Below are 12,248 nucleotides of genomic sequence, written 5' to 3'. Positions count from 1 at the left end.
CTGGATCCCTTCAAGTTGTGTGTTATCCCAGAGGGACAGATTCATTTTCTGAGATGAAATTCCCATTATCTACTCCAATTTTATTTAGTACATTCAAATGTAAATCCTGAGTCAGACACTATGAAAGGTTAGCAAGAACACTCCAAGTGTGAATCATTTAAGACTACTGCAAGAGTCAACCCAGGCATCTTGAATGAGCAATTCTGACCCAATATTATTCAATATTTATTTTATTCCTTGGGGATAAATAATTTAGCAGTAGTTTTAGTACCTTCCAGGGAGAATCTCTGATGCAAGCAAGAGAAGAGCTCAAAATGCTTTACACCAGGGCTACTCAACACGCAGCCCACGGCCCATCAGTTTGCGGCCCGCAGTGCAGTTTGGGTTTATGCGGGGCTCAACACGTGGCCTTTGAACATGGCCTCCATTGGAAACATGCTCCACAATGGCAAGTCAATATAATGGTCTTCTGTTGATATGCAGAATTAACTTCCTGGACTATCATTGCTCAAGGGTACATCTACACTGCAACACTATATAGAAATAACTGGCACTATTCTGAAATAACTTAGTTCGAGTCTACACAGCAGGCAGTTATTTTGAAATAGAGTTAAAATACTGCCAAGCTGGATGATTTCTTACTCTAACTCCTGTAACCCTCATTGTATGAGGAGTAAGGGAAGTCAGAGGAAGAGTGCTCTATTTCAAAATAAGTGCAATGTAGACGCTCCCTATTTTGAAATAAGATACGCAATTGATGTAGCTCAATTTGCATAGCTTATTTCGAGTTAAATCTGACTTAAATGGGCCTTGCATGTTGTGTAGTCTTGCCTTAATCTTTGAAGCTATTTGCATATATATTTTCATGTATATGCAACCACGCTTAAGTTGCAGCCCTCAACATGTGCTGTGAGTATCATTGTGGTCCACTGGGCTTCCAAAGTTGAGTAGCCCTGCTTTAGACACTAGTGAATTAAGCCTGGGCTAGGTGTTATCGCCACCATTTTACAGACAGAGAAGAATTGAGGCAGAGAGATTAAACTAACTTGCCCAAAATAAATCACGCCTACAGGAGAGGCAGAAATAAAACTCTAGTCTCCTGAATTCCTGTTTTTTAAGTCTGTCATTCCCACTTTGATAAGTCATTGGTAGTAAACCTATAGACCTTAGATTAAGGGATGTAAAAACACCCTAAAATAATTAACCAAACAAATATTTTGTTTAACTGGTTAATTGAGTGGGCCAGTTAACTGGTTACCTTGTAAGCAAGCCAATAAGCCGCCTACTTACCAGGTAGCCAGTTAACCTCTTATAGCCCTACCTTAAGTGTTATTAGATATTGGACACTAGTAGTACCGATAAGAACATAAGAAAAGCCATACTGGGTCAGACCAAAGGTCAATCTAGCCCAGTATCCTGTCTGCCAACAGTGGCCAATGCCAGATGCCCCAGAGGGAGTGAACAGAACAGATAATTATCAAGTGGTCACTCTCCTAGTACTCATATCCAGCCTCTGACAAACAGAGGCTAGGGACACCATTACTACCCATCCTGGCTAATAAGTGTGGATGGACCGATCTTCCATGAATTTATCTAGCTCTTTTTTTTAACCCTGTTAAAAGTCCTAGCCTTCCTAACATCCTCTGGCAAGGAGTTCCAGATGTTGACTATGCGCTACGTGAAGAAATAGTTCCTTGTTTGTTTTAAACCTGCTACCAATTAATTTCATTTAGTGACCCCTAGTCCTGATGTTATGGGAACAAGAAAATAAAACTTTTTTTATTCACTTTCCTCATACCTCCATATTGAGATTTAAAGGATACCCTTACATCTGCAGTGCTGCCTTCAGAGCATGGCAGCTGGGGAACCAATTGGCCCCGCCAATGCTGCCTGCATATCAGAGGCAGCAGCACTGAGGGCAGGGGAAGCAGCGGGAACCAGTATGTGCAGGGAGCCAGCTTTTAATATCCCTACTGGACAGTGGCAGCTATTTACTGATGGTCCAGCTCTATAAGCAGGAATGCAGAAGTAAGGACGGCAGTACCATATCATACCATCCTTACATCTGTGCTGCTGCAGATGGTGGCTCTGCTTTCAGAGCTGGGCCCCCAGCCAACAGCTGGCCACCTCTGAAGGCAGCTCTGCAACCACAGCTCTGTAGCATAGAAGCAGAGGTAACAGTACCGTAATCCTCTGTACAATAACTTTGACACCCCTGCCTACCCCCCCCCCTGCTTTTTTTGGGGTAAGGACTTCTAAAATTACAACACATTGAAGTTTCAGATTTCAATAGCTGAAAACATGAAAATGTACAGTTTTTCTATCCTATTACTGTGAAATTGACTAAAATGAACCGCTAATTTGGTAGGGCTTTAATTATCTGTAACTCAATGTAGCAGCACTAGAGGTAAGGACTCCCATGAAAATACCAAGGAATCTTTATTCTTTACAAAAAATCCATACCTAAGTAACTGAACTACCAACGTACAACACTTGATCTTAGCCAAAAGATCTGAATTAAAGCACTGCTGTACTCTTCCCTCTCTCCCCATATGCTGCTGTTTCAGAAAAAGCAAGAAATATCCACTACTTAGTTTTAAAAAAAAGTAACTATCGGCCCCAAAGAACTTGTAATTTAGTTTACTTGGAGACTTAGCTAATTTATTTTTTGTCCACCTAGCTTAGTACCCAGCACTAGGCAAGGAAGAGGTAGCAGCACCTTCTAATAAACACAGATGAGGCTCCTTCCATTTCAAATTATTTCAGAAACTTGAAGGAGGCAAGAAGGGGGGAGAAAGCATTTGGTAGCCTTATCTCCTCAGCTGCCCATAAAACAGAGATGGAAGTTGGGGTTACACACAAGTATTGGCTTGAGGTCCGTATGTGGGGTAAACAAAAAAAACTGAATATGAAGTGGGAAGTGTAGCTTACGGACAGTGAAGCCCACTGAGTTTTTTCCTGCTGTCCAACCTTGTATCGGCTGATTTCATAGTTACCCTTTTTCTCCCCTTTGTAAGCCTCTGATCTGTTGCCACAAAGGATCCCTTCTTTTACTCACAGGATGCAGGAACAAAACCGCAGTCCTGAGAGAAGACCTATTGCAAGGGGGTCAGAAGAAGCTGATGGGTTTTTCTACCAGTAAACACCCCCGCTCGTCCCCCACCCCTTCCCCCCACACACTTTGGAAGAAAACTTCAAGGCATGCTATCTCTGCAGGAGAAGCAAGAGATGGCTCAGTGTCTGAGCAAGCAGTTTCACTCTCTATTGATTGTCCCCCCCCACCCAAGTCCCCATTTTCTTTAACAACTTATTGTTTAGGACAGTTGAAATGGGAAAAGCACATGTGCTTCCCTCCTGTTATACCCAGGGCATCAAATGCCTAATAGGCTACTGCAGCTTCCAGCTCATCTGAAGAAGTAAGTTTTGTCCACAAAAGCTCATGATACTATATATATATATATATATATATATATATATATATATATACACACACACACACACACACACACACACTTTCTAAGGTGTCACAGGACTACACATTTTTAATAGGCTACTGGTACAGTTTGAAGAAAAAAGAAAAAAGTTAGTCTGGGGACAGGTCCCAAAATTAGATGAATTACAGTTTAATTGTATATGCATGACTGTATACCTGTGCGTGTGGAAGAGAAGTGGAGGAAAGGGTTAAAACTTTAAACAAGCTTACATCTGTATAAAGGTGGAACATAGCTGCAAAAGGAAACTGGCTAGATTACTACTCACTCCCCCTTCTAGCCAAAGGATGAGGAAATAATTTGAAGCCAAAGGAAACTGGATAATTTCAGTTCAGGTTCCCTTTGCAAGCTCTTTTAAAAATACTAAACCTAGTAAAAAGGAGCAAGGAGGAGGCATAAGAGGAAGATACAGGGGCAAAAGGAAAAGAGAGCAAATGAATAAAAATGGAGTAAAATAGAATGAAGAAAGCTACAGAAAACATACTAGAAAAAAAAATGAGGGGACAGAGTGTGCTGGAAGTTCTGTATCCAGTATAGCCACCCCATTTCCACCCTTGGAATTAATGTTAACCTATAAGAAAAGTGATAATTTCTTACAATACAGAGCCTTCATATCTAAGTTCTTTAATGAGCTATCTACAATGTAGGGATGTAATAGTGTAGTCGATTAACCTATAAGCTTTTGCTTATAGGTTAATGCTACAGACTACACACATCTTTCCCCCCTCCCCCTCCTGCCAGGAAATGTTTTAGCAGGCTAGTCAACAGCCTGGATCAGTCTTGGCTCATGCCAGGTCCAGGACCTACCCCTGCTGCAGCTCTGCATTTACAGTGTATTAGGAGCCAGGCGGGCAGGCAGCCTGGCTCAGTTCTGGCTCACACCAGTTTCAGGAGCTCAGACCCCCACTTGGACAGGGGCTGCTTCCACTCCACGCTGCTGCCTCTGCATCAGAGGCAGCAGCACAGGGCAACAGGCAGCTGGTCCACAAGGAGAGCTGATTTTTACAACTCCACTCATGGACTAGCTCCCTACCTGGTGGCAGGAGGCTCCTCGGGAGTGGGGCCAGAGCACACTGGCTCCCAGCGTCACCCCCAGGGACTATAGAATAGTTGAGTAACCAATAAGAATTCATGAGGTTAATCAACTATTCAATTAACTATTATTTAACAGCCCTACTACAATATGACCTCAAATTCCTCTCTTCCCTCTCTGTACTTGATCCCCTCCAGTCTGGGATCTTCTCTTTCCCTCTGATGGAAACAGCTCTTCACAAATATCTACAACCAAATTTTAAGAGCCTATGTTCCATCATTAACTTTCTTAATCCCTCAGCAGCCTTAAGACTCCTCTGATCAACACTTCCATCCTGAAGGCATACGAAAGCAGAGGGGGAACAATTCCTTCGCTTGGTTCTCCTACTACTTCTCTGGTCACACCAGAAGCAACATCTTTGGCGGATCCACCTTATTCTCTCTTTTGAAGGACCATACCCCTCTCTCTCAAGGCACTTTCTCCTCCATCCACACAACTCCAACTATGAGGCCAGATCTACACTAGACCCAGAAGGTTGGCTTACGGTACCTAACTCATGCTACATAAAATACATAGCTGGAGTCCATTTCCCTTAAGCCAAGCTTGACGCTGTCTTCACAGTGGGAGGCCAATGGGAGAAAATATTCCTGTTGGCTTCACTTTCTCCTCACAACTGCAGTACTGGCACCAACCAGAGCCTCCCTTACCATTCAATGTATTGGGTCTTAACTAGACTCACTAATAAAATCGATCTCCACCCTGGCAAGTGGAGATGTGGCCTTCACTCTCTGACTGGTTTCTGTGAAGCAAATCCCCAATATCATTTTTAAGCCTCTACAGGAATTGTGGGATAACAAATAAGTGCAACTGAGCTGCAGTTAAGACATGGAAAACCACAGAAAAGTAATAATAGACCTTTATTAACAGTGGTAATTTGGAAAGGCCAAAGAAGAGCTTTGTTTAAGAAAAATTTGCTAGAACCATATAGACACTCAAGCATTGTGTTATGCCTGTTTTTATTTTTTTTTATATGCAGCAATTTGCTGTGACTATAGAACAGTCGTTTATGCGGTGGTTGGCAGTGGGACCCCCGGCTGCCAACAGCCTACGCCTGATAGACAGGGCTCATGCTGTCAGCCCTGTGCATGGTGGGACTCCTGCAATGAGCCCCTGCCAGACAAAACTGCAGTGGAATCCTAATTCTGTGGAATCTACAACATCATGAATTTAAAAAGGCCTTACTTGTCGTCAATTTAAATTGACTTTATACAGCTTCTAGCACAAGTTATGGGGGAGGGGGATCCATATCAGAGTCTTTTGGCCCTACCATAACATGAACAACAGGGAACCAACTTCAGGAATACTTTATAATCCAAGCTGCCTTAAATTTTCATGAGACAAGATCAAAGATACACATTTTCATACACTGGGGTATTTTTAGGGGTGTTAGATATTGGGTAATTGAATAGTCATGTAACGGCATGAAATCTTAGCAGTTACATGACTATTTGATAGTCCTGGGAAGGGGTGGAGATCAGCAGCCAGTGTGCTCCCTGCCTCACTCCCAGCCTGTCACTCCACGCTATTGCCTCTGTATCAGCAGCGCCGGGTGGCAGGGGGAGATGGTCTGCGAGGGGAGCCAATTTAAAGTCCAGCTTCCACCACAGACTGGTAACCTGCTGCCCCATTCTGCTGCCTCTTATACAGACCCCTCGGTGGATTCAAGCTCCTCACAGACAGAAGATGTTCCATGGGATGCAGAGCAGCCTCTGTCCATGAGGATCTCAGACCCCCCCTATAGAAAGGGGCTGCTGCCGCAAAGTAGCCTCTGCCCATGGAGGGCCCAGGCTCCTACAGACAGAGGCTGCTTGGGTTCCTCTGCCCCCTTCCCCCACAATGCAGCAATGGGGGGGGAGGAGGAGGCAGGCAGCACCACAGAGCCAATGCTGGGGGGAAACTGGCTTTTAAACTAGCTTCCCCCAGCACCAGCTCCTGCTACCCACCCTCCGCTGCTTCTAACACAGAGGCAGCAAGGGTTTGGGGGGGAAATCTGTGTAGTCGACAAAATTAACCAGTGAGCCTAGGCTTAGCGGTTAATCGTATAGTTGAGTACATGTTGACATCTGTAGTATTTTTTAGATTATATTTTTAGATTCTTAGAAAAGTGCTTACGAACTTTCATCTCATTTGCCTAGCTATTAAATGTCTAGTTTCTTGGACAACACCTGGAAGAAATTGTTCTGGAATAAGCAGTTTACATTTTTCCAGTCAGTTGAATTTGACTGGAAAAAAACAAAAGCTTCTCACTCTTAAACAAACAAACAAACAAAAAATACAAAAACCCCAAAATGCCCACCAACCTACACACCCGATCAGGCAGATTTTTCCATCATATCAACTCCATTTCCCTTCCTCAGACCTCTAATTTCCATATTTCTAATAAATAGTAATTTGTGTTCTTTAAAACTTCTAGAGTCTGTCAAAAACCCCATGCTACGCTAACTTTTAACCATAGGTGAACTAAAAAACCTGAAACCACAAGCATTTTTCTCAAGTTTAGCACTGCAGAACCCACAGTTAAAATATTTGAATCCATTCCTGTTTTCCAGTTCTATTCTTAAAAAAAGATAACGTTCAGAATAAAATAGCTACTCAGTAGAAATCAACAATGAGAAAGTGTTGTATTTCAGTTTCTAAGTATTACCTAACAGTCATATTTGGCATTAAAAACTATTGGGTCATTCTCTTTTTAAAGTGTTTAGCATTCACTCCATAGAAGAACTGCTTGTCACAATGATCACATTAAAACTTAATTATGAGATGTATTTTTGGTTTGCTGAGGTTTAAAAAAAAAAATCTTTAAAATACTAATACACAAAATTAAGAGTCAGTATAAAATTGGTTAGGCATTTGAAACACAAGCATCAGCCTCATACTTGTGCAAAATAATCAGAAAGTGATATGGACTAGAAACAGCCTAGAGACAAAAGTGAAATTATTTGATTTTTATTGTCCTTGCTACGCGAAATACAAAAAGTAAACAACCAGCATAAATGATGAGAAATACAAATTATTTAAACATTTGAATTGTAACGTTAAAGTGTTATTTGTAATGACAGTAAAAAGCACTAAGTGTGATAGCTGATCTGACAATGTCCTTCTTACATTTTTAAAGGTTCTGAAATATTTTTTCTTCTTTTCACATTCTGGGTCTCTTTTGGAATATGATAATATGGCACTTCTTTAAGAAATACGCCATTTCTTTTTAAGTGTAGAAATTTTCTGAAGTTTGAGACAAGAGATATTCTGACAGGAGAGTAACAAATTTACAAGATTTGAATATTCAGTTCTGAGAACCAACTATTAACCTATTTACATCAAATAATAATATAATATACTGTGAAATATTATCTGATAATTGTAATGCTCAAAGAGTAACTCTGCCAATAACTTTTAATGAAAATAAAAAATATACCTTTAAAAATATTTGGACGATATAGAATGTTTGCTGTACTGGGAAATAAATTTCCATGAATTTTAAGGAATGTGAAAGGAGTTAGAATATCCTATATCTCCAATCCATATGCTACCATATACCAAATATAGTGCTGCCATATAAAGCAGCAACTGGAAAACTAGGAAAAGATGCTGAGTTTTTATATCGTTTTGGCAACAAGCTAGAAAATGTTTTATTTGTTTTGTCAAGATGCATAATTTCTAGAGGTGGTAATATCAAGCTATTTTGGTCTATAAGGCAAACAGAAGCTGTCAAACCATAGTACGTTACTATCTCCAGAAGTGTAATTTTTGCCTAGTACCCAACACCTCTGTTGCCTCAACAAATCTCTTAGTTTGGTAAAAATTACAGTACCAAAAGAATCAACTGTTCAGGTATTAGTCATCAGAAGTTGGTTTACCACAGAAGGAGCTTTTAATACTGTTTGACAGATACTTTGAAACAGACTTATTAAAACTACTTTAAACACTTATACTATATTTTCAAAATGTTATATTACTGCTACGTAAGAATCTTTCATTCTGAAATAGTCTATACTTCTGATCCAGTTAGTTCACAGACTGAAAATCAATCACACATGTCCAGTACTTTTAAAGATACGTAGGGCTTAATAAAACTCACAGCTTTTGAAAAGAAGTACATATTACACCATTTTATTTGCAATTCTACATGTGCATTTTAGCTTTTCCAAAAAGTCTGAAGAACAAACAACAATCCAAAGCCATGTTCTACCAAGATTAGATTTAAAACACAATATGTAAGATAAAACCCTTAAATGGCAGCAAATTTATTATAAGAAATGCACTAGCTTTCATATATTCACTTTTTGGATGACCAAAACAGTTAACAAACATGTGAATTAGAGAAAATAGTTTCTCTGTTGTATATTTGCCAGACAACATAAATAGTGACATTGGCCCCAATTCTTCAAATTTGAGTGGAACTATTCACAGTGCATGAAGTCTCTCTCCTCTCCCCCCCCCCCCCCCAAATCCTGGCTCCAAAAAATTTAAAAAGCTATAGCCAGTCCTGCACCTGGATCCATAATCAAGGATATTAAGAGGTGGGTAACTGGCTAATCATGTAATCGATACAATTCGTTAAGGGAAGGTGCTCAATCCAGTCTCTCTCCTCAGGTTCAGGAGCTACCCTGCTGCAGCTCTGCATTTTAAATGAAGTAGGAGCCAGGTGCCTAGGCAGCCACAGAGGGGGTAGGTCCCTGAGTTGGGACTGAGCAAACCAGGCTCAGTCCCAGCTCGAACTTTCCCAGATCGGAGCAGCCTGTGTTTGCAGCCAGCCTGGGCTGCCCCTGGATAGGGGCTGCTTTGCAGCAGTAGCCCCTGTCCGTGGGGGATCCCAGCTCCCTGCTGGGACTCCCCACAGACAGGGGCTACTCCATGGGATGCGGAGCAGCCTCTGCTTGCAGCAAAACAGCAGTGTGGGGGAGGCAAGCGGCACCATGGAGATGGTGCGGGGGGGAGAGGGGGACTGGCTCCTGCTTCCCCACCCCTTACTGCCTCTGATACAGAGGCAGGAGGTGGGGGGAGGTTGAGTCATCAACTCAACAACTACTCTTTACATCCCTATCCATAATGGGGGACAACTTCAAAAAAACACAGATCCAATGCAGGATCAGGGCTTAATTCCAGACATGAAGCAAAGGGCAGAAGGATTAACAAAGAAAGAAAGGGCATGGAGAAAGATGGAGGGTGGCAAACATCATCAATATGATTAAAGTGATTCAGTGTACCATGTTAGGTTTAATATCTTAAGGCCCTACTTCTACAAAGTGATTCACGCAAGTGCACCTTGATCTCAAGAAGGCTCCATGCCATAAGGTCGATCAGCTTTGCTGGGTCTAGAGCTTTATTGTTTAGTATCCTCTAGATCAGCGCTACTCAACTTTGGAAGCCCCAGGGGCCACAATGATACTCTCAGCACATGAGGGCCGCAACTTAAGTGTGGTTATACATGCAAATAGCTTCATTCTCACTGATGGGCAAGAATACAAAGATTAAGGCAAGACCACACAACACGCAGGCCCCATTTAAGTCAGTTTAGCTGATATTCATAAAATGTAATATTTACCCCATTTCCACCCATGACAGCACTTTTAATGAGCAATGACAGTCCAGGAATTTAACTACTAAAATGCATATCAACAAAAGATCATTATATTGACAACATTTTTGTTTTGGCTCCAGGCCGCACATTAAGCCCCACATAAACCCAAACTACACTGCGGGCAGCAAAAAAATGGGCAGAGGACCATATGCGCTGCGTATTGAGTAGCCTGAGAACACAGTTCACAAGCAGCAGAGAGAGGAAAGAACGCAAAGTGCAAGTTTTCTTTTAAACAAAGTCAATAATTAAAATATTAGTCCCATTGATGAAAAATATGAAGCCACAAACACTATGCCATCTGAACTTTTTATTTCAACTAATTTACTATAACGCTGCCATTATCCTGATCACATTGCCAAAGAACCAGCTACAGTTTGATTCTGCAAAACTTGGACATTGTTTTTAAAACTCATAGGGTATGTTCTGCTTTGATAATATTTAAATAAGAAACACTGTAACTAACATCAAGCTGCACATTTACTGAGCCACAGAGAGGGAACGGGAGAAGCTAGAAAAGGACTAAAATAATGAAAATTATATAGTCCAATATTGCAAAGTCAGGAAACCAGAAAGGAGGTAAGAGTTGGCTATATGCACAGTATTGTGCTTTGAAAGGACTCCCTTGGGATTCGAAGAAAAAACGGGCATTGTTACAATTGTGTAATGGCACATTTCTGGCTGTATCCTGTCTTCAGGTTTGTATCAGATTTAAAAGCAAAAATTCTGGGAAGTTGAAGAGAACCCTTTCCTGGCACAGACTCCAATTGCTCTGGCGGTAGGTGGAGAGCTGTATCTTCCAGGCAGAGAGAGAGGAAGCATCCTCACCCATGCCCAATTCCCATTCTTCACACTTTTACTGAATAATCGACTAGTGTGCGAGAGCGAAACTAACGAGCCTCTTCTTCCTCCGCGAGCACCCAGCCGGCTCCTCAGAGCCGCACACACAAAAGAAACCTCAACCACTTCCTCCGGCCCCCTCGGTTGGAGGAGAAAACCGCAGATTTGCCATCGGCCCTGCGGGAGGGGCCGCCGCGCTCCCGCCACGGCCCCCCCCCCTCCCCGCTCGCTTGGTGGACGCCGGGGGCTAGTCCCCACGCGTGGGAACGCGCCCGCCCCTAGCCCCGTCCCACCCCCTCCGCCGAAGCCCACCTCGCCGCCGCGGCTCGCGGGAGGGGGCGGGCGCGAAGGAGAGAGGGCGGGTGGCGAGGTGGGTCTGAAGGCGACCTCGCCTCCCCCTCCCCATCCTTGGGGGGGGGGGCCCAGATTGGTGCCCCCCCCTCAGAAAAGGCCACGGACAGACCCCGCAGGCCTGTGCGCAGAGCGACGGGGGCGCCCGCCACAGGCACGCGGGGAAGGGGAGGGCTCCCCCCCCCCCCGCTCCAGGGGGAGTCCCGGGCTCCGTAGGGCTCCTGCGCTCCCCCTCCCGAGGGGCGGGGAAAGGAGGCGGACGCGGCGGCGCCTCCCGCCCGCTGAGACTCCCCCTTGCCCATTACATAAGTTGGGGCCATTCTGCCTCACTTTCCCTGCCCCCCTCCCCCCACCCGGCCGTTGGCCACTCACCGGCCCGGGCGGCGCGCGCTCTGGCGGGGAGAGCGGCGGGGGCGCCGAGAAGTTGACTCGTCTCCGTCCGCCCCGCTCCGAGGTCGGCCCCGACCGGCTCCCGTCCCTCCCCGCTGCGTGTGTCTATCCCGGCCACTCCAGGCCGCTCCCCCTCCCTCCCGGCGCGCTGCACCATGGGATGCGCCGCTGCCCCCTCTCGCTGCCTGCGGCTCCGCTCCCCGCGCGGCTGCCTGCGAAGGGAAGGGACCGGCCCGGCCTGGGGGGGGCGGGGGAGTGTCCCCGCGGCGCCGCGCGAGAGCGGCCCCCACGCGCCGGGCCCCGCCTCGGCCCCCCCCTCACAGCCACGGGGAAACCAGCCTCGGCCCCCCCCTCACAGCCACGGGGAGACCAGCCTCTGCCCCCCCCCACAGCCACGGGGAGACCAGCCTCTGCCCCCCCCCACAGCCACGGGAAAACAGCCTCTGCCCCCCCCCACAGCCACGGGGAGACCAGCCTCTGCCCCCCCCCCACAGCCACGGGGAAA

General features: G+C 44.8%; 1 protein-coding gene across 9 annotated transcripts in view; it reads right to left on the bottom strand.

Annotated features, from left to right (window-relative positions):
- PTK2 (protein tyrosine kinase 2) overlaps positions 1 to 11,900 on the bottom strand; it is a 327,060-nt gene extending 315,160 nt beyond the window's left edge. For 5 of the 9 annotated variants that reach the window (XM_075920050.2, XM_075920052.2, XM_075920058.2 and 2 more), the window contains exon 1: positions 11,726 to 11,899. Coding sequence is in view for 2 of the 9 variants with exons in the window: in XM_075920047.2 (XP_075776162.1) it covers positions 11,726 to 11,900 (175 nt within the window). In the remaining 7 variants the exon portion in view is untranslated. Of the gene's footprint in view, positions 1 to 11,725 lie in introns of all 9 variants that reach the window. The other 4 variants (XM_075920047.2, XM_089776148.1, XM_089776151.1 and 1 more) reach the window with 2 other exon arrangements.
- Between the last annotated feature and the right edge of the window lie 348 nt (positions 11,901 to 12,248).

This window comes from Pelodiscus sinensis, chromosome 2 (genome assembly GCF_052426305.1).
Source record: "Pelodiscus sinensis isolate ZL-2025 chromosome 2, ASM5242630v1, whole genome shotgun sequence".
Lineage (NCBI taxonomy): Eukaryota > Metazoa > Chordata > Testudines > Trionychidae > Pelodiscus > Pelodiscus sinensis.
Note: the sequence above shows the minus strand (reverse complement) of the source record. Positions and strands in the feature narration are given on the sequence as shown.